We start from the raw sequence: 25263 nt of genomic DNA, 5'->3' as shown, positions 1-25263 counted from the left end.
CTGGAATGTCCATGCAATACATAGACTGACCTTGTACAGATGTAGCAATCCTCATGTTGATTCATGCGTTAAGTAAAGAATGGCAAGAAACTTCTAATTGACATTTTTCAGTGGCTTCTGTGCCATTAGTTCACGATGAGATGTTTAGGACTGCTACATGTGCATTTCAGTGGGTACAACATAATGCCTCCTTTCCCATATGACCCTTTTTGATAGGTTCCCCCACAGCCTAGAGCTGATTATTGGGGGTCCCACCAATAGGATGCCAAATGAAAAACTTACTTTTGTAGGTTACCTCAATGATATTTCCAACGTGGACAGCAAGTTTAATCTTGGGATTCTTGTAGCTCGAGATAGTCAATCCTCAGTCTGAATGATTTTGAGAGATTTATCCTTCATTCAAACCACAATACCAGTGTCATTCATACTTTATCCAAGGAAACCTTGAAAATGGATCCTTCTGCATGAACACTGATGACAGAATTGCCTACATGTTTGTTGTGAGGTATCAATGAATAAAATCTGAGTAGAAGTGGGCCGTAGAGTGTGTATGTATGTGTTTCCTTCTGTCTGTATTAAAGGAGTTCTCCAAGACTAGAGAACTGATCAGCGGGTCACAAGCGTTATCAGTCCACCTCTCATCATGCCGATGCCAGAAGTATGATGTGCCATCCACGTAGGGTTGTTGCGGGTATCAATACTTTTGACCAGGGCTGTGGAGTCGGAGGCAATTTTGGGTACCTGGAGGCGGAGTCGGCAAAAATAAACCGACTCCTACTAAATTAAATTGGAATAAAAAATTAAAAAAAGCACGTTTAAATGTTCCAATTCACAAAAAGTTAGAATTAATTACTTCTCTACTGTAAGAATAAAGGCCAATGCATGCAGTGCGTCCCGTCACCGCAAAACGAACACGTTAAGTGACTGTGAAGAAGCATGCTTTTCATATGCTTCACTATATGGCACGCAACGCACAGTTAAGGAGCGGCAATACTTATACTTTCCATTGTGCTGTGTTCCGCTGTTACAGGGAACGCAACGCCCATGGTTAACCTAGTCCTCTTAGGCTACTTTCACACTAGCGTTCGGGTGTCCGCTTGTGAGCTCCGTTTGAAGGGGCTCACAAGCGGCCGCGAACGCATCCGTCCAGCCCTAATGCATTCTGAGTGGATGCGGATCCGCTCAGAATGCATCAGTCTGGCGGCGTTCAGCCTCCGCTCCGCTCCGCTCAGCAGGCGGACACCTGAACGCTGCTTGCAGCGTTCGGGTGTCCGCCTGGCCGTGCGGATCCATCCAGACTTACAATGTAAGTCAATGGGGACAGATCCGTTTGAAGATGACACACTATGGCTCAATCTTCAAACGGATCCGTCCCCCATTGACTTTCAATGTAAAAGTCTGGACGGATCCGTTCAGGCTACTTTCACACTTAGAAATTTTTTAACAATATAATGCAGACGGATCCGTTCTGAACGGAGCCACCGTCTGCATTATATGAGCGGATCCATCTGAGACGGATCCGCTCTGAACGCAAGTGTGAAAGTAGCCTAACTGATTAAGTAAATATGTTTTTTTGCAGGACTAGACACTTGTATAAGTGAAGGGAATGGATAGTCAATAGTTCAAGACTGAAGCTGTAAAGCATTTGAAAAACTGCTGTCATTCAGCTAAGGGTACTTTCACACTAGCGTTTTTCTTTTCCGGCATAGAGTTCTGTTCTAGGGGCTCTATACTGGAAAAGAACTGATCAGGCATATCCCCATGCATTCTGAATGGAGAGCAATCCGTTCAGGATGTCTTCAGTTCAGTCATTTTGACTGAACAGGCAAAAGATAAAACCGTAGCATGCTATGGTTTTATCTCCGGCTAATTTTGTTTCCCCCCCATAGCAATGTATTAGTGCCGGATCCGGCATTAAAAATACCGGAATGCCGGATCTGTCTGTCTGCATGACAAGTGGAGAGACGGATCCATTCTTGCAATGCACTTGAGACGGATCCGCATCAGGATCTGTCTCAAAAATGCTTTGTCACATCCAGATCGGTGGATCCAGCAGGCAGTTCTGCCGACTGAACTGCCCGCCAGATCCGCAAGTGTGAAAATAGCCTAAGGCTATAAAAACTTGTAAACTCAGATTGTTAGCTTAAACATGACCATGGGATTGTACTAGGGAAATCATGTTTTACAATAAATGCCCCTTCCCGGATCCTCCCACTGCCCTATCATCAGCAGAAGATCCGCACACAAAGGCGAAGGCAGCAGCAGCAGCACCATTTTTGAACTGGTAAAGTTCCTGTTCCTGATGTTTATGCCTCCTGCTACTATCCAGCCACTTGATGATAAAAAATAAAAAAAACACTTTGTTGTTTTCATTGTGTTGGTCTTTTGCTTAAACTGTTCAATACAGTAGACTGTTGGCTTCCTAGCCAGTAGTTCTGTAGTAAGGACATGTATGTTGCCTTTCTTTCCTTCAAGGAATGTATAAAATACATTTGCATATTGAATACAGAGGAGTTGGAGTCGGAAGTACCAAAAACTGAGGAGTCAGAGTCGGAGCATTTATCTACCGACTCCACAGCCCTGCTTTTGTCCAGATACTGGGATTTGCCTTTTATCAATGCTAGGATGCGCTACTGCGCAGCCTAGCATTACAGAACATGAGCGCGCTGCTGTCAGTGCGCTCATGTTCCCTCAGGAGCGAAGGAGCCACTCTCTCCCTCTCACCCCCCCCCCCCCCCCCCCCAAGCTGCCGCTGCTGCCAATGAGAAGAGAGACGAGAGGAGGAGGGTCGGTCGCACTGCGCCACCAATGATTGTAGAGGACCCTTCATGGGTCCAAACATTGTAAACTAACAGGATATGTAGATCGGTGCCCAGGGATCTCACTGAACTTTCTATTATTCCTGGGCGCCGTTCCATTCGCCCGCTGTGGCGCCCGGTATATTCTCCAGCTCTGTATGCTAATTGATAGCATCAGGGCAATGGGGAGGAGACTGCCCTTTTTCTCAATGGGGGTTCCTTCTCACTGGCTGTAGCGCTATCCATTCAAAGCGCAGAGCGTCACAGTCAGGGAGGAAAAAAAAATAAAAAATCACCTTCTCTGCGCTTTGATTGGACAGCGCTACAGCCAGGGAGAAGGAACGCCCATTGAGAAAAGGGGCAGTCTCCTCCCCATTGCAGCACTTCCAATGTAGTGAAAAGAAAATGAGGTCCTTTATTCACCTGCGCAACGTTTCAGTCCACTTACTGGGACTGTTATCAAGCATAACTGTCCCAGTAAGCGGACTGAAACGTTGCATGGGCGAATAAAGGACTTAATTTTCTTTTCACTACATTGGAAGTGCTGCAGTTTTTGTGTGTGTGTAATATATATATTATATATATATATATATATATATATATATATATATATATAATGTAGAAGATGGAGGGCACTCAGATGTCTGTATATATAGAGAAGGCAACAATTATAGTAAGGTATATCACGTTTCTTTATTGTTTCTAAAAATATACCCTTCTGTAAAATTATCAATATATCAAAAAATAAAATAAATACTTTTCAAGGATGTGGAGGAGTAAAAACTTAGTCACAACGATACAAATTTCTCAGATTGTATCAGGAACGCTATGGTCCTTCATATTATGACAGAGTATATCAAATGATTGAAATGCTTGAAATAAATAAAATAGAATAAAATAGTATAGATAAAAGTCCTTATATGACTAAAATCCTACTTCTGCAGATGATCAGTCTGCATGTAGGAGTCATATATCCTATGTTGCAATCCTGGGGTGATAGGTTCACTTAAGTCCTGGGAATGTATTTAGTATAAAACCGGAACAGTCTTACCCCATATGCGTCAGTTCCAAGGTACAGCTGTAGGGAGATCTCCTTACTATATTGTCCGGTCCTCTGTGGTGTGTAGCGGTGGTGCGCACGTGTTCTCCGGCGTCTTCTTCTCTGATCGCTCTGTTCCTCTTCGCTGGGCCAGAAATGATGTTCCTATAGCCGGAAATGACGATCTGTTACTCCGACCAGCTGACCGATTTAAAACAGCTGAGTACGGACGCAGTTCACCTTTATATTTTAGGACGCAAGAGTGCACCGAAACGCGTTTGGGTTTTATATAAGAATAGTACTTTGACTTTTTAAACAAAAAAGTCCATCCTAAAATATAAAGGTGAACTGCGTCCGTACTCAGCTGTTTTAAATCGGTCAGCTGGTCGGAGTAACAGATCGTCATTTCCGGCTATAGGAACATCATTTCTGGCCCAGCGAAGAGGAACAGAGCGATCAGAGAAGAAGACGCCGGAGAACACGTGCGCACCACCGCTACACACCACAGAGGACCGGACAATATAGTAAGGAGATCTCCCTACAGCTGTACCTTGGAACTGACGCATATGGGGTAAGACTGTTCCGGTTTTATACTAAATACATTCTCAGGACTTAAGTGAACCTATCACCCCAGGATTGCAACATAGGATATATAAGTGAACCTATTACCCCAGGATTGCAACATAGGATATATGACTCCTACATGCAGACTGATCATCTGCAGAAGTAGGATTTTAGTCATATAAGGACTTTTATCTATTCTATTTTATTCTATTTTATTTATTTCAAGCATTTCAATCATTTGATATACTCTGTCATAATAGGAAGGACCATAGCGTTCCTGATACAATCTGAGAAATTTGTATCGTTGTGACTAAGTTTTTACTCCTCCACATCCTTGAAAAGTATTTATTTTATTTTTTGATATATTGATAATTTTACAGAAGGGTATATTTTTAGAAACAATAAAGAAACGTGATATACCTTACTATAATTGTTGCCTTCTCTATATATATACAGACATCTGAGTGCCCTCCATCTTCTACATACTACATTCTATCAATCATTTGGCAATTGGTACTGCCTTATTTGGAGAGAGCACCTAGCCGTGTTTTACAAGTCAGTAGAGCCTTTGCAATTCTCCTATATGTGTGTATGTGTGTATGTGTGTATATATATATATATATATATATATATATATATATATATATATATATATATATATATATATATTTATATTTTACTAGGGGTGCACCGAAATGAAAATTCTGAACCGAAACCGAAAATTCAGGATGCCCTTGACCGAGACCGAAACTGCCTTTTTGCCCAAATACTTTTAAAATACTTTTTTTTTTTAATGATATTTATAACAGTGCCATCCACAGACCCCCCCACCTCATAACAGTGCCATCCACAGACCCCCACCCACCTCATAACAGTGCCATCCACAGACCCCCACCCACCCCATAACAGTGCCATCCACAGACCCCCACCCACCCCATAACAGTGCCATCCACAGACCCCCACCCACCCCATAACAGTGCCATCCACAGACCCCCACCCACCCCATAACAGTGCCATCCACAGACCCCCACCCACCCCATAACAGTGCCATCCACAGACCCCCACCCACCCCATAACAGTGCCATCCACAGACCCCCACCCACCCCATAACAGTGCCATCCACAGACCCCCCACCTCATAACAGTGCCATCCACAGACCCCCACCCACCCCATAACAGAGCCATCCACAGACCCCCACCCACCCCATAACCGTGCCATCCACAGACCCCCACCCACCCCATAACAGTGCCATCCACAGACCCCCCACCTCATAACAGTGCCATCCACAGACCCCCCACCTCATAACAGTGCCATCCACAGACCCCCCCCACCCCATAACAGTGCCCCCCATTGCCGCTCCAGTACAGACTAGTTATAAAATGTGTACAATTAATAAGGATTCTATTCATGAGGCCCCCTCTGCAGTAGAACATTCAATATAGCCACATCCTACTCACAGGGCTGTTATCTTAATGCTGGCCGGCCGGGCAGACGAGCGGCAGCGTCACGACTGATGTCACATGCCTGCGCCGCCTCCATTCAGAAAGTAGGCCGGGCACATGACGTCAGTCGTGACGCTGCCGCTCGTCTGCCCGGCCGGCCAGCATTAAGATAACAGCCCTGTGAGTAGGATGTGGCTATATTGAATGTTCTACTGCAGAGGGGGCCTCATGAATAGAATCCTTATTAATTGTACACATTTTATAACTACTGGAGCTGGGGGCCGGAGCACAGTGAACGCACCGGCCCCCAGCTCCTCCTCCCAGTCCCTCCCTGCTGATACATCGCAGCCTGCGATGCTGGAGCATGGCAGGCTGCGATGTCAAAAGGTGGCGGAACGCCGTTACGGTGCGTTCCACCAGAAAAAAAGCCCTGTATATAACCAACCATATTTTCTGCCGATATGTACCAATATCGGCCGAAATGGATTAGGCCCATTTTCGGCCGCCGGAATTTCGGTGCACCCCTATATATTACAGTACAGACCAAAAGTTTGGACACACCTTCTCATTCAAAGAGTTTTCTTTATTTTCATGACTATGAAAATTGTAGATTCACACTGAAGGCATCAAAACTATAAATTAACACGTGGAATTATATACATAACAAAAAAGTGTGAAACAACTGAAAATATGTCATTCTAGGTTCTTCAAAGTAGCCATCTTTTGCTTTGATTACTGCTTTGCACACTCTTGGCATTCTCTTGATGAGCTTCAAGAGGTAGTCACCTGAAATGGTCTTCCAACAGTCTTGAAGGAGTTCCCAGAGATGCTTAGCACTTGTTGGCCCTTTTGCCTTCACTCTGCGGTCCAGCTCACCCCAAACCATCTCGATTGGGTTCAGGTCTGGTGACTGTGGAGGCCAGGTCATCTGGTGCAGCACCCCATCACTCTCCTTCATGGTCAAATAGCCCTCACACAGCCTGGAGGTGTGTTTGGGGTCATTGTCCTGTTGAAAAATAAATGATGGTCCAACTAAACACAAACCGGATGGAATAGCATGCCGCTGCAAGATGCTGTGGTAGCCATGCTGGTTCAGTATGCCTTCAATTTTGAATAAATCCCAACAGTGTCACCAGCAAAGCACCCCCACACCATCACACCTCCTCCATGCTTCACGGTGGGAACCAGGCATGTAGAGTCCATCCGTTCACCTTTTCTGCTTCGCACAAAGACACGTTGGTTGGAACCAAACATCTCAAATTTGGACTCATCAGACCAAAGCACAGATTTCCACTGGTCTAATGTCCATTCCTTGTGTTCTTTAGCCCAAACAAGTCTCTTCTGCTTGTTGCCTGTCCTTAGCAGCGGTTTCCTAGCAGATATTCTGCCATGAAGGCCTGATTCACACAGTCTCTTCTTAACAGTTGTTCTAGAGATGTGTCTGCTGCTAAAACTCTGTGTGGCATTGACCTGGTCTCTAATCTGAGCTGCTGTTAACCTGCGATTTCTGAGGCTGGTGACTCGGATGAACTTATCCTCCACGGCAGAGGTGACTCTTGGTCTTCCTTTCCTGGGGCAGACCGCATGTGAGCCAGTTTCTTTGTAGCGCTTGATGGTTTTTGTGACTGCACTTGGGGACACTTTCAAAGTTTTCCCATTTTTTCGGACTGACTGACCTTCATTTCTTAAAGTAATGATGGCCACTCGTTTTTCTTTACTTGGCTGCTTTTTATTTGCCATAATACAAATTCTAACAGTCTATTCAGTAGGACTATCAGCTGTGTATCCACCTGACTTCTCCACAACGCAACTGATGGTCCCAACCCCATTTATAAGGCAAGAAATCCCACTTATTAAACCTGACAGGGCACACCTGTGAAGTGAAAACCATTTCAGGTGACTACCTCTTGAAGCTCATCAAGAGTGTGCAAAGCAGTAATCAAAGCAAAAGGTGGCTACTTTGAAGAACTTAGAATATGACATATTTTCAGTTGTTTCACACTTTTTTGTTATGTATATAATTCCACATGTGTTAATTCATAGTTTTGATGCCTTCAGTGTGAATCTACAATTTTCATAGTCATGAAAATAAAGAAAACTCTTTGAATGAGAAGGTGTGTACTTTTGGTCTGTACTGTATGTGTGTGTGTGTGTATATATGTGTGTGTGTGTGTGTGTATATATATATATATATATATATATATATATATATGTCCTCCTAAAAAAAATAGCATATTGTGATAAAGTTCATTATTTTCTGTAATGTACTGATAAACAGACTTTCATATATTTTAGATTCATTACACACAACTGAAGTAGTTCAAGCCTTTTATTGTTTTAATATTGATGATTTTGGCATACAGCTCATGAAAACCCAAAATTCCTATCTGAAAAAATTAGCATTTCATGAAAAGGTTCTCTAAACGAGCTATCAACCTAATCATCTGACTCAACTAATTAACTCTGAACACCTGCAAAAGATTCCTGAGGCTTTTAAAAACTCCCAGCCTGGTTCATTACTCAAAACCGCAATCATGGGTAAGACTGCTGACCTGACTGCTGTCCAGAAGGCCATCATTGACACCCTCAAGCAAGAGGGTAAGACACAGAAAGAAATTTCTGAACGAATAGGCTGTTCCCAGAGTGCTGTATCAAGGCACCTCAGTGGGAAGTCTGTGGGAAGGAAAAAGTGTGGCAGAAAATGCTGCACAACGAGAAGAAGTGACCGGACCCTGAGGAAGATTGTGGAGAAGGACCGATTCCAGACCTTGGGGGATCTGCGGAAGCAGTGGACTCAGTCTGGAGTAAAAACATCCAGAGCCACCGTGTACAGGCGTGTGCAGGAAATGGGCTACAGGTGCCGCATTCCCCAGGTCAAGCCACTTTTGAACCAGAAACAGCGGCAGAAGCACCTGACCTGGGCTACAGAGAAGCAGCACTGGACTGTTGCTCAGTGGTCCAAAGTACTTTTTTCGGATGAAAGCAAATTTTGCAGGTCATTCGGAAATCAAGGTGCCAGAGTCTGGAGGAAGACTGGGGAGAGGGAAATGCCAAAATGCCTAAAGTCCAGTTTCAAGTACCCACAGTCAGTGATGGTCTGGGGTGCCATGTCAGCTGCTGATGTTGGTCCACTGTGTTTTATCAAGGGCAGGGTCAATGCAGCTAGCTATCAGGAGATTTTGGAGCACTTCATGCTTCCATCTGCTGAAAAGCTTTATGGAGATGAAGATTTCATTTTTCAGCACGACCTGGCACCTGCTCACAGTGCCAAAACCACTGGTAAATGGTTTACTGACCATGGTATTACTGTGCTCAATTGGCCTGCCAACTGTCCTGACCTGAACCCCATAGAGAATCTGTGAGATATTGGGAAGAGAAAGTTGAGAGACGCAAGACCCAACACTCTGGATGAGCTTAAGGCCGCTATCGAAGCATCCTGGGCCTCCATAACACCTCAGCAGTGCCACAGGCTGATTGCCTCCATGCCACGCCGCATTGAAGCAGTCATTTCTGCATAAGGATTCCCGACCAAGTATTGAGTGCATAACTGAACATAATTATTTGAAGGTTGACTTTTTTTGTATTAAAAACACTTTTCTTTTATTGGTCGGATGAAATATGCAAATTTTTTGAGATAGGAATTTTGGGTTTTCATGAGCTGTATGCCAAAATCATCAATATTAAAACAATAAAAGGCTTGAACTACTTCAGTTGTGTGTAATGAATCAAAAATATATGAAAGTCTAATGTTTATCAGTACATTACAGAAAATAATGAACTTTATCACAATATGCTAATTTTTTGAGAAGCACGTGTGTGTGTGTGTGTGTGTGTGTGTGTGTGTATATATATTATAGCCTTTATGCCATTAGCCCCCATTATCAGCCCTTATGCCTCTCATTAGCCTCCATTATGCCCCCAACAGCCTCATTTTTTATAAAATAAAAAAAACACTTACCTCTCTGCTCCTGGACGCCGCCGTCCCTCGCCGCCTGCAATTTTCTTCCCCCTGATGTCTACTCTCGGCTGTGCGTTCTGAACTGGCTCGCACAGCGTGACGTCACAAAGCGCCTCATGCTGTGCACTGCCGAGGACCAGGAAGTGGTAAGTACAGAGCGTTCACTGCTTCCTGGTCATCCGGTACTAATGAGCACTTCCAAAATGGAAGCGCTTCATAAGTATTCACCGGCCAGCAGGCTTGATTAGGGTGTTCCCAGGCACTCCCGACACCCCCCGTGCGCATGCCTATGGCCAGGACGCTACTGAAGCCCTGGCTGCCATGGTAACCTCCCTGCTGCTGTGTGCACAGGGCAGCAGGGAGAGTGTGAAGTCCTATTCACCCTAATAGAGCCCTATTAGGGTGACTAGGACAAGGGATTAAAAGATCCCAGGTTCTAGCCCAAAAGGGGGGAAATAGTTATAAAAAAAAAATATAAATATTAAGTATAACTCAGTCCCTTTCCCAATTTTACATATAAAATATATAAACAATAAATAAATAAACATCACATATCGCCATGTCCAAAAAGTCCAAACTATTAAAATATTTTAAAAATCTATGCGTTGAACACCGGAACAGAAAAAAAAAACTATGAGATTTGCCATTTTTATAAATGCGGAATGCACGCAGCTTTTTTGGGTATTTTATTTTTTTCGCGTGGTATCGAGTATCACAATACTTTTTTATGGTATCGCAACAGCCCTACCATCCATGTGCATGTCACTGCTGACGGCCTCTGTGGTGACCTGTAAACAATGGCATTTGACTGCTGAGCTTATATTTGCTTAATTTGAAAGAAGCGGAGATCTAATTAACCCCTTCCCACACCAATCCGTAAATGAACAGCATGGGAAGTATTACATTCCTGCACCAGGTCGGTGCCATCAGCAGCAACAGCCGATATAGGTGCTAGCGCCGATCCTGCTGTTTAGAAGTCAGTAGCAACCATTGTATCTAAGAATCTGATGAACTAAGGCCCCTTGCAGACGAGCGTGTCTGACTGTGGTACCCATACTCGAACCTGGACTTCTTCATTGAAGTTCGGGTTTGGGTTAGGTGTTCTGGATATTTTATTATTTTCCCTTTATAATATGGTTATAAAGGAAAATAATAGCATTCTTAATACAGAATGCTTTCTAAAATGTGGCTTGAGGGGTTAAAAAATAAAAAATAAATTACCTCACCTCATCCTGTTGTTTGTGCAGCCAGCATTGTCTTCTTTCTTCTTCTTTCAGGACCTGCCAAAGGACCTTTGGTGACGTAATTGCGCTCACCACATGGTGACGTCAGCGCAGGTCCTGCTGAATGAAGATAGAAATTATCTTCCTATCTTCTATCCTATTGGAATGAAATTATCTTCCAATCTGGCTTCCGAACCCACCACTCGACCGAGACTGCCCTTACCAAAGTCACCAATGACCTACTGACAGCCAAAACCAAGAAACAATACTGTGTCCTCCTTCTCCTTGACCTGTCCTCTGCCTTCGATACTGTTGACCACTCCCTTCTGTTGCAAACACTCTCATTTCTTGGCATCACTGACCTGGCTCTCTTCTGGATCACATCATACCTCACAGACCGGACGTTTAGCATCTCCCACTCCCGCACCACCTCCTCGTCTCATGCCCTCTCTGTTGGTGTCCCGCAAGGCTCTGTCCTAGGACCCCTGCTCTTCTCAATCTACACTTTTGGCCTGGGACAGCTCATAGAGTCCCATGGCTTCCAGTATCACTCCTATGCTGATGACACACAAATCTACCAGACATCACCACCTTACTATCAAGAATCCCACAATGTCTATCTTCTATATCCTCCTTCTTCGCCTCTCGCTTTCTTAAACTTAACATGGATAAGACAGAATTCATAATCTTTCCCCCATCTTGTTCAACCCCCCCCAACAGACCTATCTATCACGATCAATGGCTGCACATTATCCCCAGTCAACAAAACCCGCTGCCTCGGAGTGACCTTAGATTCTGCCCTTTCCTTCCGACCGCACATCCAAGCCCTTTCCACCACCTGCCGCCTCCAACTCAAAAACATCTCCCGCATCCGTGCTTTCCTTAACTTTGAATCTGCGAAAATGCTCGTACATGCCCTCATTATCTCCCGCCTAGACTACTGCAACACTCTCCTCTGTGGCCTTCCATCTAGCACTCTCGCACCCCTCCAATCTATCCTCAACTCTGCTGCCCGACTAATCCACCTCTCACCTTATTACTCCTCTGCCTCTCCCCTCTGCCAATCCCTTCACTGGCTCCCCATTGCCCAACGAATCCACTTCAAAGTACTAACAAACACATACAAGGCCGTCCATAACCTGTCCCCTCCCTACATCTCTGAGCTACTTTCCCGATACATCCCCACACGCACTCTCCGATCCTCACAAGACCTCCTTCTCTCCTCTCCTCTTATCGCCTCTTCCCACAATCGACTCCAAGATTTCTCCCGTGCATCCCCCATACTCTGGAACTCGCTACCCCAACATATCAGACTCTCACCTACAGTGGAATACTTCAAAAGAAACCTGAAAACCCACCTCTACAACCAGTGACCCTGCTGCCTCTATACCGCCATGACCAGCTTCCCCTGCACCTACTGTGTCTTTCTCCCACACCATGTAGATTGTAAGCCCTCACGGGCAGGGCCCTCTCTCCTTCTGTATCAGTTTGTCACTCATCTTGTTTATGATTAGTGCAATTGTCTGTGTTATGTATGTGCACCGCTTATCATATGTACAGCGCTATGGAATGAATGGCGCTTTAATAATAAATAATAATAATAATAATCTTCATTCAGTACTAACAAGTGCAATACACTGCAGTAGTTAACTATTGCAGTGTACTTCACCAGCAGTCTGGTGGGACTTAGTGGGAAAAAGTAATAAAAAAAAAAATCTAATAAACTATGTATAATTGGTATCGTCACATCTGTAACAACCTAATCTACAAAAAAAATAAAAATCATTAATTTTCCCCCCACATTGAACACCTTTTTATAAAATAATTAAAATCATTTTTTTAAAGAATGACATAATTGCCGTTCCAAAAGATGATAAAAAGGGATCGAAAAGTGATATGTATCTCAAAATGGTACCAGAAGAAAATACAGCCCATCCAAGCTGCATTGACGAAAAATAAAAAAGTGGACTTATGGCGCTCAAAAAAAAGCTACGTTTAAAAAAAGGGGATTTCATTATGCAAAAGTAGTAAAACATAAAAAAAAGATATATTTGGTATATTTGTATCAACCCGCAGAATAAAGTTGTTTATATATATCATCTGGCAGAATAGGGCTAGCGTAACATACTATTGGGAAAAAAACTATTTTCACTGCCTAATGTTAAAAAATTCTTCTATGAAACCCAGGGTTATTCTGAATATTTCAAACCAGCACCTGGAACTGAATATTCCTCATTTTTCTCACCCTCACTGAGGTGGTTGCACATGCTTAGGTTAAATCCTCAACTGCCACCAGCAATGTCTTCTGTTAGAAGCTGAGGCAGTTTCAGGGAGTGCGCTGTAGCAGAAAGGACACGCCCCCTGAGTTGCCAGCTAAAAATAAATCTAGCAGAACAATTGGAGTAATGAATGGGAATATCTCTGGTTCCATGTTAGGTATGGGACTGGTTCTAGCTTTTAGGGCTCATGCTCATGACGTATGTATTTTCCGACCCCCCCCCCCCCCCCAAAAAAAAATCGTATGATGTCCGTCTTGCATCTCTTTTCTTGTAAATTTTTTTTGTGGATCCATTGTAACAATGCCTGTCCTTGTCCACAAAACAGACTATGAATATGACGTTCTATTTTTTTGCGTAACGGACTTGCGGACGCACAGCTACAGAATGCACACGTCTGAGTCACTTCTGTTTTTTTGTGGCCCCCTATGGTTCCACATAGGAGCTGCAAAAAAAAAAAAAAAAACGGAACGGACAGAAAATACGTTTGTGTGCATGAGCCCTTGTCATGTACTATATAACAGCTGATTTTCATTTTTACATCAGTCATAGCATGACCACTTTGTTTATTTTATTCATACAACTGTTAGCCCTCGATAAATGGCGGGTTACAAGATAGACATAAGAGATGTGTCCTTCACATGCAGCCAATGAAGAAGCTTATATTATCTAGACCAAGGCCAGCTTCAAGCCACAAAGTCGCATACTTGTGAACATCCTCTGTCATCCCTGCAAATGTAAACATTCATAGTACATATGACCTGCAGTTCTCGTAGCTGCTGTTATATTTTCTTGCCAAAGTGTTTGATCCTTTGATTTTCATGTTACAGCTGGGCCAATATGCTTGTTTGTCTCTGCTTAGCATTTGCTTCTCTGGCGTTAAAGCCTACCAAACCTTTTAAAAACTTTGCATTCATCGATAGTACAGTGCATGTGCATGTGCATGAAGAATAACACGTCCTGGCCACTATAAGACTTGTATCGGGCATTTTATTTTACCGGTTTTGCCCTGTGAATGCTGAATGTCTAGTTTGCAGTTCTCTAGTTGCAGTTTGCAGCTGGGTGGAGACCGTCTCCCATCCACTACACAAAGAAAGCGGAGGAGGCCCTGTTTGCTAAAGGGTTATTCACTTTAGAAAAAAGACGACTGAGGGGAGATCTAATTACTATGTATAAATATATGAGGGGTCAGTACAAAGATCTCTCCCATCATCTATTTATACCCAGGACTGTGACGAGGGGACATTCTCTACGTCTAGAGGAAAGAAGGCATCTACACAAACATTGAGGAGTATGGAGTATAGCATTCTCTGCCAGAGAAGGTGACCATGGTGAACTCACTAACCGAGTACAAGAGGGAACCTGGATGTATTTCTGAACTGTAAGGGTACTTTCACACTTGCTGGATTCCGTCAGGCAGTACCAGTGACGGAACCGCCTGCCGGATTCGACAATCTGTATGCAAACGGATACCATTTGTAGACAGATCCGGATGTATTGCAATACCGGATCCATCTCTCCGGTTGTTATCCGGTAAAACGGATCCAGTATTGCGCAGGCCGCAAAGCCAGATCCGCTTTTCCGGAACACTTGGGGCCGGATCCAGCATTAATGCATTTCAATGTAAAATAAGGCCGGGTCCGGAAGTGTCCTGGAATTTTGGATGGAGAAAATACCGCAGTATGCTGCAGTATTTTCTCCGTCCAAGAACCGTACAGTGACTGAACTGAAGACATCCTGATGCATACTGAACGGATTGCTCTCCAATTAGAATGCATTAGGATAAAACTGATCAGTTTTTTCCAGTATTGAGCCCCTAGGACGGAACTCAATACCGGAAAGGTTTAACGCAAGTGTGAAAGTTCCCTAATATCAGTACGGGTTATAGTTATTAGATTTCTCTAAAAAGGTTGTTGACCCAGGAAGTTATTCAGCTTGCCTAACTGGAGTCGGGAAGGAGTTTTTCCCCCTAAAATGAGGAAAATTGCCTTCTACCTCATGGGGAGGGGTGTTTTCCTTTCTCTGGATCAACTTGCAGGATAACTGGATGGACGGATGTCCTTACAAACTGTTACTCACCTATATGGTTGTGAATAAAGCACTAGGGCTGAAATATAAACTTCCTATTTAGCTGCAGCAGTCTCTTCGGTGTCTCTCCTGGAGATCTGTTTCACTCAACTCAGTGTCTAAATCCTATGCACTATAAGGACCTTGTGACATCACAGGATCATGTATTTTTCGAAGCCTCAATCCCAAATTCATCATGCAACTCAATGTAAACAGCATGATTATGGTTAGTTATTTATATTTTATATTTATTCATGTTATATTACTAATCTTTATTACCACCTCACGTATGATGTAATTATTACCCTGCTGGTACATCATGCGGCTGTTCCAAACCCACGTGACTTTGGCATTTCACATGACCGTGTTTCTGCTAATTTTAACCCCTTTTCCATCACACATAGAAATCCTGCTAACCTCATTAACATGCCTTGTTTTCGCTTCTATCTTTTAACTGTTTGCTCTGATTCCCACTGTGTGCAACAAACTCCCCTTCATGACTATTTTCTTTCTACTTTTCTAAACCTGCTGGCCCTCGCCGAAACTTGGATTCAACAATCTGACACTGCTTCCCTTTCTGCTCTATCTTATGGTGACTTACATTTTTCTCATACCCTACACCTGAAAATAGGTATGGTGGTGGGATCGGCATACTTCTTTCCCCACAATGCACCATCTAGTTCAGGGATCAGCAATCTTCGGCACTCCAGCTGCTGTGAAACTACAACTCCCAGCATGCAAACATTCTCGGCTGTTCTCACAACTCATATAAGTGAATGGAGCATTCTGGGAGTTGTAGTTTCAGAACATTTGGAGTGCCGGAGGTTGCTGATCCCTGATCTAGGTGTTTGCCCCAGTACAAACACACGCATTCCCCCCAGTACAAACACACGCATTCCCATGTTTTGAAATCCACAACCTCAAAATCTTCCACCCACTTTCCCTGAGAGTGGTGGTTAGCTACCGACCCCCTGACTCAAGATGAGTTTCAAGATCACTTTGCTGCCCGGCTTCCCTATTTCCTGTCTTGTGAATTTCCATCTCTAATTTTGGAGGATTTTAAAATCCCCATAGACAGACCTATGTGCCCATCTGGCTCCCAGTTTCTATTTCTAACCTCCTTTTTTTTGGCCTTTTACACCTTTTCTAATTCTTTAGCACATAAAGATGCTGTCACATTTGACCTGGCCTTCATACTTTCTGCTCTGTTTCTGACTTCACTAACTCTCCTCTTACTCTATGACCAAACTTTCTCTCCTTCACTGTCCCAAATCCTAATTCATCCCCGCACACTTCTACTTATCGCACACTTAAAAATGTACATGCCATTGACCCTAAGAAACTTATGGACATCACAGTTGTCACAGTCATTATGCCCAATCTCTTTCCTCTCCAGTCCTGATCTGGTTGCAAAATACTACAATAATACCCTCAGAAGCACCCTGGATAAATTAGTTTCCTCTACACGCAGGGCCTCCCAACACGGAAGAAAGCAACCTTAGCAGTACGTAACACCAGAATATTTCCCCTCTTATAAGTTTATGCAAAGAACCCATAACTTTGCCCTCCACCTTGCCAAACAAACCTATTTCACCTCTCATCTCCTCACTATCCAGTAATCTACTCCCTCCTCAGTTTTATAGTGCAGATGCACATCCATGACTTCCGTGCTGAATATCTGGCCACCTATTTCAAAGAGAGAATTGAAAACATCCAGTATGACATTATTGCTCTGGCCTCCAAGCATTATTGATCCCCTTTTCTTCCTGTACCTCCTCTGGTTCACTTTCTACATTTGATACAGTCACAAAAGAAGGCTTTTCTCCTCTTCTCGACCTACCATGTGCACTACTGACCCTATTCCCTCACACCTCCTCCAGTCTCTCCCCAAGCTGTAACTACTTAATTAATAACATCTTCAACTTCTCTCTCACCTGGGATCTTACCCTTCTTTTGTCAAACATCTTCATAACCCCATCAAAACATCTCTTGACCCATCATGCAAAACTAAACTGCTGACTTGTCTCTAATCTCCCCTTCATCTCTAAACTTCTGAAATGCCTGGTCTACTGTTCCCTTATCAACTATCTTTAACTCCCTCATTGACCTAAGTCTGTAGATTTGGTTTTCAGTATCATCTCTATGCTGACACCCAGCTATACATGACAGCACCCCTGCACTACTACAAAACATTAGTGATTGTTTGCCCGCTGTCTCTAACCTAATGTCTTCTCTCTGGATCTTTCAAAAACTGAACTCATTGTGTTTTCTCCATCTACTAACCTACCTAAACCTGATATCTCTCTTTGTGCCACCCTAACTACTGGGCAGCATGCTCGCTGCCTCGGTGTCATGTTCAACACTGATCTTTCCTGTATAACCTATATTCAATCACTCACCTGCTTATGCTGTTTGTACCTCAAAAACATCTGTAGAATTCACCCTCGTCTTCATTACTGTAACTCATTAATTGGTTCCCCTCACTAAACTCTCCCTCTCCAATCTAGCATGAATGCAGTAGCCAGGTTTATCTATTTTTCTAACCGCTACTCCGATGCATCCACCGTGTGTCAGTCATTTCAGTGGTTGCCCATACAGTATAGGATTCCATTTTAACTCCTCATTCTCTTCCACAATGCCCTCCATGGTGCTGCTCCCCTCCTACATCTCAGTGATTTAAGTCTAACATAATCTGAACCTCTCACTCCTGTCTCCAAGACTTCTCTAGAGGTGCACCAGTTCTCTGGAATGCTCTGCCCCCAAGCAATTTCCAACGTCCACAGTTTAAGACTCTCCCTAAAAGCACATCTTTTTATGGTGGTCTATCACATTCCCTGATCTAACTATTCTCTATTCAACCCCTCTTACCAACCTTATCTTTCAGAGGCTGATCAATCATCCAACTGTTTCCACCACACCCCATTTACTAAGAAGCACTATAGATATTGGCTGGTGACTGGCTCATGCAGCTTTAGCGATACTTCCCAAAATGTTCACCTTATGTGTCACACCTATCTTCTCATAGAGAGTAAGCTCTTGCGAGCAGGGCACTCATTCCTCTTTTTAGGGTCCATTCACACATCCGCAACTGTTTTGCGGACCACATATGGCCGGGACTATGATAGAAATGCCTTTTCTTGTCCGTGGCTGCGGACAAGAATAGGACATGTTTTATTTTTTTGCGAGGCCGCGGAACGATAGTGCGGATGCGGACAGCCCATGGTGTGCTGTCCACATCTTGTGCGGCCCTATTGAAAATCAATGGGTCCACACCCCTTCCTCAAAATTGCTAGGTTTTGCAGGATGAACTGTAGTTGTTATTGTTTTTGATCCCTTTCTATGATTTTTTTTTTTTGGGAGAGGCAAAGTGACCAAAAACACAGTAGTTCTGGAATAAACAGTGTGACATTTAAATTTTTATGATGGGCAAAACTAATTAACCTTTTTTTACATTTTTGTATGGTAAATGGCTTCTGTGATTTATATGTACGTCAATGTGTGTAAAGGGGTTAAATTGCCTTCTTATTTGTACTGTACGTATTTGTAGTAATTGACATCACTAATAAGGTCTTACATTATAAGCTTATATCCTGTTGCGACCACCCCACCCCCCCCTATCCAACTGTTTGCATAGACCTTATTAAAGTGCTGTTTTTCTTTTCTGAGGTTCCGTTTCTTTTTCTTAATATGCAAGTTAGGTCTTTGGTGCAATCAGGGTGTCTCCATTGTTGTTGCACTCCAGCTCCACTCCTTTCTGTGCTTTTATTGACTGTGCCAGGCAGTGACAAAGCGGCAAGGGAGGGGCTGGCCACAGAAATGAGTGGAGCTTGTGTGGAACAAGAGCAATCGTGACACCCTCATTGCACCAAATGCGTCATTTGCATCTTAAGAAAAAGTATTACAACTCTTGAATTGAGCTTTGGATCGACAAAAGAAAAAAACGTTTTAATCAGGTGAACTACAGCTGTCTATCTATATACAGTTTAATAGGGAGTTGGCTGGTGACTGATTCCCTTTAAATGATATACTGCACAGATTGTAACCATTCACAACTGTCCCCGTCCCCAGTATAATCTAAAAAGAAACAACATACTAAAGCCAATTTCATAGGAAGCCAGTTAACCTATAAGCTTGTTTTTAGAGTGTGGTATGAGGTTGGTGTACTCAGAGATAACACATCAACATGGCAAGGGCAAAACTTCATGCACAGTACCTTCAATATTGCCCTTGGTTGTATGCACTGCTAGGGAGCAATGCAAACCTCTATGCCAGTGATGGCTAACCTTGGCACTCCAGCTGTTGTAAAACTACAACTCCCAAGATGCCCCCCTTGCTTGGCTGCTCTCAGAACTATATAGAAATAAATGGAGCATGCTGGGAGTCGTAGTTTCATCACAGCTGGAGTGCCAAGGTTAGCCATCACTGTTCTATGCCATTGTGTGGCCCAACTAACCACTATGCTAGACACATCTGGTCCTTACTCTTAGGCCTCATGCACACGGCCGTTGTTTTAGTCCACGGCAGCTCGGATGCGGACCCATTCCCTTCAACGGGGCCCGCAAAAGATGTGGACAGCACTCCGTGTGCTGTCCGCATCCGTTGCTCCGTTCCGTGACCCCGCTAAAAAAAATATAACATGTCCTATTTTTGTCCGCGCTTTGCGAACAAGAATAGGCATTTATATTGAAAGCTGTCTGTGCCGTTCCGCAAATTGCGGAACGCGCACGGACGCCATCCGTGTTTTGCGGACCGCAAAACACACCACGGTCGTGTGTATGCGGCCTAACATGGCCAGGTCACCAACAGTCTTTACTGCTGGGGAAGTGTGAGGTTGTTAAACGTGTGGTTGTTTGAAGTACATTACACTGAACTGAATGGTATTGTGGTAATTATGCTTATGAATTACATATAGACTTAAACTTTTTTTTTTTCTTGTTTTGTTTTAGCAGTCCTCATGGCCATGTCTCTGATGTCAACCACCTATGGTGCCTTGGTTCTGAATGTTTTAGCCATCCAGATCAAATATGATGACTATAAGGTGCTTCTGAGTGTACCTGCCTTCATCTGCGTCATCGTGTGGAGGTGCCTGGAGATTGCCACTCGCGTTACTGTGCTGGTGTTGTTCTGTTCAGCACTCAAGGCCTGGGTGGCAGCTGTGGCATTGGTGAACTTGATTGCCCTCTTCCTGTTACCATGGGTCTGCTTTTGGAAGAGTGGGTCCAGCCTTCCAGAGAATGTGGAAAAGAATTTTAGCTGGTTTGGCACAGTGACTGTTTTGGGCACCGTCACTTTGCTATACTCTGCAATCAACATGTTTTGCTGGTCCGCAGTCCAGCTCAACTTAAGTGAAAGGGACTTAATAGATCAGTCTCAGAACTGGGGAAGACTGAGCATACATTATACCTTAAGACTGCTTGAGAATGCAGCCCTTATTTTATTATGGTATTTTTTCAAAGAGGACGGGTTTGAGTATTTTTGTTCCCCGTTACTTGTGGTCCAGCTGTTGGTCGGCTACTGTGCTTCAGTTTCATTCATGCTCCTGTTCTACCAGTACTTTCATCCTTGCCGATCTCTTTTCAGCCACAATGTTTCAGACTTTATTTTGTGCGTTTGCCTAAGAAGAAGAACGCCAAAACACATACGTGTTGAAGGAGTAGAGACCGATGTGTGATGGAGACACATAAATGAGCGACCTACTGTGTTCTCTTGCTCTCTTATGTTGAATTCTGATTATAACTGGGAAAGAGAACCACCTTACTGTATTCACAGTTCTCCGCGCAATCCTGAAGGCACCTACCTGTACGTTTTAACCAGAGTTGTTCCTTGCAGGCGATGTTGGCTGGAACACCTACTGTAATAAGTCACATCTTCAGTACATTATTTGCATTGCTGCCTATAGCATCAAAGCACAGTGCAGCTTTCAATGATCAGTGCAGTCTAAGGAATGACCCACATATCATGTAAATAACTGCAAATCAGTTGTGTACATCTATATGAGGTTATTATTGCATGGATTTCTGCTAGTTCTGTTCAAATGAAGGGAATCTTAGAAAAAGTGACTGTGAAGGTACCCTAAAGTTGTCATTTCAAAAACACATTTTCAAATACTCTAAGGTTAAGTTCACACTTGTTGGATTCTGCTGCAGATGTGCAGTTTGATGTGTTGCGGATCCGCAGGTGTCCTGAGCATGTGAATTCTTAGAGAATTCTTGAGACGATGGACCCCCTTCTATTAGCCAAAGCAGAAAACTGATCCCATGAGCGCCTGTGGCAGCTTTACATGTACAGTGCAATGTTCAGCATCCCTGCAGCACTTCTACCATGTTCCTTCAGAGATTGTAGTGGATTTCTGGGGGTCTGAGCAACGAGACACTGAGTGATCAGCTTATCAGAGGACCCTTTAAACAGCACCGACTGGTGGTTTTAAGCAACAACACCAGTTTTTTGATAAATGAGGTACACTGTTACCTTTTAAATTTGATTACACAGCATCCAAAATATTGTATCATTGCAGCATTCAGATTGGAAAGTAAAGTCACAAGGATCTGTAATTGCCTTCTCTGGAAGTGTTCATTACTATTGAAGCCTTATTTGACAATTTTATTACTGTATTTTGCATAATGTGAATAAGATTTGAGGGTGTATGTGGTATTCTAACTTTTATCTACTGGTCGTTTTTCTGAGAAGCAAGTGTCCATCTGTCCCCTACAATTTCAATGTTTCCTATCCCATAGTTTTAATTGATTGCTTTCATGGGCCAAGCTCAGCCTTCATCCTTTGATCAGTAAGAGGCCACCATCACCACTTTCCTTATTTTAGCTGTTTTAGTGTAGGACCAAACGTGGCAGCAAGGGGGCGGTGAGGATGCTGTTGCAGTGCGACAGGCAGACGCAGTTTTCTATTATTCTTTGAAAATGAGTTGTGAATGGCAGTTTGGTTTTACAGCCAGGCTTTGACTCGCTATAAGAACTTTTCACCTATTTAAAGGACCCCCATCAATCTTAAGAACAGGGTCTGTAGTCCCAGAGCAAATTGAGTATGGGCACTCTTGTGCACTCCACTTCATTCATCTGTATGTGACTGCCAAATACTCCAGGGACGCCCTGTTTCTCCCGATCGGTGGGGATCTGCGGGTTGGAACTCCCACCAATCAAATACTTATCAGCTATGTTATAGGTAAGTGATAAGTTCTTAGCAGCAATCAATTTTGGATGACTAATAGAAAACAAGTGCTGGTTTTAAGCCACGTTGTGGTCGGCTGTAGACATCTGGTCTTACCCTTATACCATATATATGGTGAATAACATCCAGATCTATGATAACATGTTAGACACACTGATGGTGGTTAGAGTGAGAAAGGGGACACACAATGTTGTGGCTATCATAAAATACAGAACCTGTAGTTGGTTAGGGTGCTGTTCATTTGGTATTTAAAGGATAGTCCCTCCCCTCCTGTTCATTGTAAGTCTCAGCTGTTACTGGCTGTGAGCAGATTTCTTTACATCCTATTCTGAGATTTCTGTAGAAAAGCTGATATTTGTCAATCGGTTGCAGCCATCGGATCTCACTGCAGATGAGACTAGAAATGAGAAATGAGTTGCTTGATGGAAGTTCCACCACACTTCAAGCATCTTCTAATTATAGTTCTAGCTAAGGCTGTCCCATTCCTTCTCATTAAAGGGGTTGTCCCACTTCATAAAATAGGTTTTATCTAATCTATTTACCCCCACACAACATATCTTCCTATCCATGTTATTATCCAAAAGCTACCTTTCATTCAAAAAATCATGTAAAGCGATTCCTTTGTTGTTTTCTGTATCCCATGGATACGGCCTCTTTCGTCCGGCCGCATCGCTGTGCCGCGCCTGCGCACAACGGCTGAACAAGTACTCGGGCCGCCTCTCCATTCCTACAAGTACGCGCACGCCCGCGCATGCGCAAATACAGCAGGCGGGTGCCGGAATCAAATAGCCGGCACCCGACCTCTATGACAGGGAGCGGGACCTTAGGGGTTAACTGCCGCTGATCGCAGCCCCCTATCATAGAGGTCGGGTGCCGGCTATTTCACTCCGGCACCCACCTCCTGCATTTGTATTAACATTGGTGGCGCAGTGCGCCCCCCCCCCCCAGTATAATATACATTCAGTGCGGCCACCCCCCCCCCCCCCCAGTATAATATACATTCAGTGCGGCCACCCCCCCCCCCCAGTATAATATACATTCAGTGCGGCCACCCCCCCCAGTATAATATACATTCAGTGCGGCCACCCCCCCCCAGTATAATATACATTCAGTGCGGACCCCCCCAGTATAATATACATTGGTGGCGCAGTGGGAAGTGCCAATGAGGGTTAAAAAAATAAATAAAAAATTAACTCACCTCCTCCAATTGTTCGCGCAGCTGCCGGTCTCCTGTTCTATCTTTAGGACCTGTGAAAGGACCTTTGGTGACGTCACTGAGCTAATCACATGGTCCATTACCATGGTGATGGATCATATGATGTACCATGTGATGACCACAGTGATGTCACCAAAGGTCCTTTCACAGGTCCTAAAGATAGAACAGGAGACCGGCAGCTGCGCGAACAATTGGAGGAGGTGAGTTAATTTTTTATTTATTTTTTTAACCCTCATTGGCACTTCCCACTGCGCCACCAATGTATATTATACTGGGGGGGTCCGCACTGAATGTATATTATACTGGGGGGGGGGTGGCCGCACTGAATGTATATTATACTGGGGGGGGTGGCCGCACTGAATGTATATTATACTGGGGGGGGGGGTGGCCGCACTGAATGTATATTATACTGGGGGGGGGGTGGCCGCACTGAATGTATATTATACTGGGGGGGGGGTGGCCGCACTGAATGTATATTATACTGGGGGGGGGGCGGCCGCACTGAATGTATATTATACTGGGGGGGGGGGGCGCACTAAATGTATATTATACTGGGGGGGGGGGCCGCACTCAATGTTTATTATACGGGGGGGGGGCGGGACCTCACATACGGCTCCATGTGGATGACCTCATACACATGAACGAGCACGCAGGGTGAGTCATGAGGAGGCGTGGCCTTCACTCAACTGCCTGAGAACCAGGAAGTTATCAGGACATCTACTGCTGATAAGATTAAAAAAGCAAAGTGGGACAACCCCTTTAATGTCACTTTGCTGCATCATTGGTTGGAATGCAAATAACACTGCTCTAGTTTATCTAACCATCTTGGACTTTCTGAAGACATGACATATACACGATCTCACAAAAGTCAGTACACCCCTGACATTTTTGTAACTATTTTATTCTGTCTTTTCACGGGACAATGAAGATATGACACTTTGATACAATAAAACCAAAAATAGCAACAACCGGAAAGTTTATAAATGAACAATCTTTATTATCACATGATTAGATAAAAACATTGGCATCTAAAATTCTAGATTAGATGTACAAGTGGTTACAAAGAACATGGGACAGAAAGACGCCCAGGAAGTGTCCTGCGCCCCACGTGGAGGGTATGGCATGATGAATTGGTCTTACTAATGTGTATATGGCTGCTACCGGACTGATAATTTATGGAATGTATGGCTTTCTAACTATTATATAATGTGTGTTTTGTTCCTTGGAGCATGCTATTGATGAATTATGACAGGGTTTCCCAGTTAAGATACTGCCAGCTCCATGTGCCTGCTTGGGCATCTGTCTGTCCCATGTTCTTTGTAACCACCTGTACATCTATCTAGATTTTTATATGTCAATGTTTTTATTTAACCATGTGATAATAAAGATAGGTAATTTATAACATTTCTGGTTGTTGCTATTTTTGGTTTTCTTGGTGGGGTATTGACCGGAGCTATTTGTTGGCCCTGATTTTTCATAGGTGTTAATAACTTTGATA

The 25263-nt window shown here is 43.7% G+C and overlaps 1 protein-coding gene across 4 annotated transcripts in view; it reads left to right on the top strand.

The window, feature by feature from the left end:
• XKRX (XK related X-linked) overlaps positions 1-21923 on the top strand; it is a 48092-nt gene extending 26169 nt beyond the window's left edge. For 3 of the 4 annotated variants that reach the window (XM_044305667.1, XM_044305668.1, XM_044305666.1), the window contains one exon: positions 20314-21923. In XM_044305667.1, the coding sequence (XP_044161602.1) occupies positions 20314-21038 (725 nt within the window). In that variant the 3' untranslated portion in view covers positions 21039-21923. The remainder of the gene's footprint in view (positions 1-20313) is intronic. The other variant, XM_044305669.1, reaches the window with a different exon arrangement.
• Positions 21924-25263: the final 3340 nt, after the last annotated feature.

The sequence above is a fragment of the Bufo gargarizans genome, chromosome 9, assembly GCF_014858855.1.
Source record: "Bufo gargarizans isolate SCDJY-AF-19 chromosome 9, ASM1485885v1, whole genome shotgun sequence".
Classification (NCBI taxonomy): Eukaryota; Metazoa; Chordata; class Amphibia; order Anura; family Bufonidae; genus Bufo; species Bufo gargarizans.
Note: the sequence above shows the minus strand (reverse complement) of the source record. Positions and strands in the feature narration are given on the sequence as shown.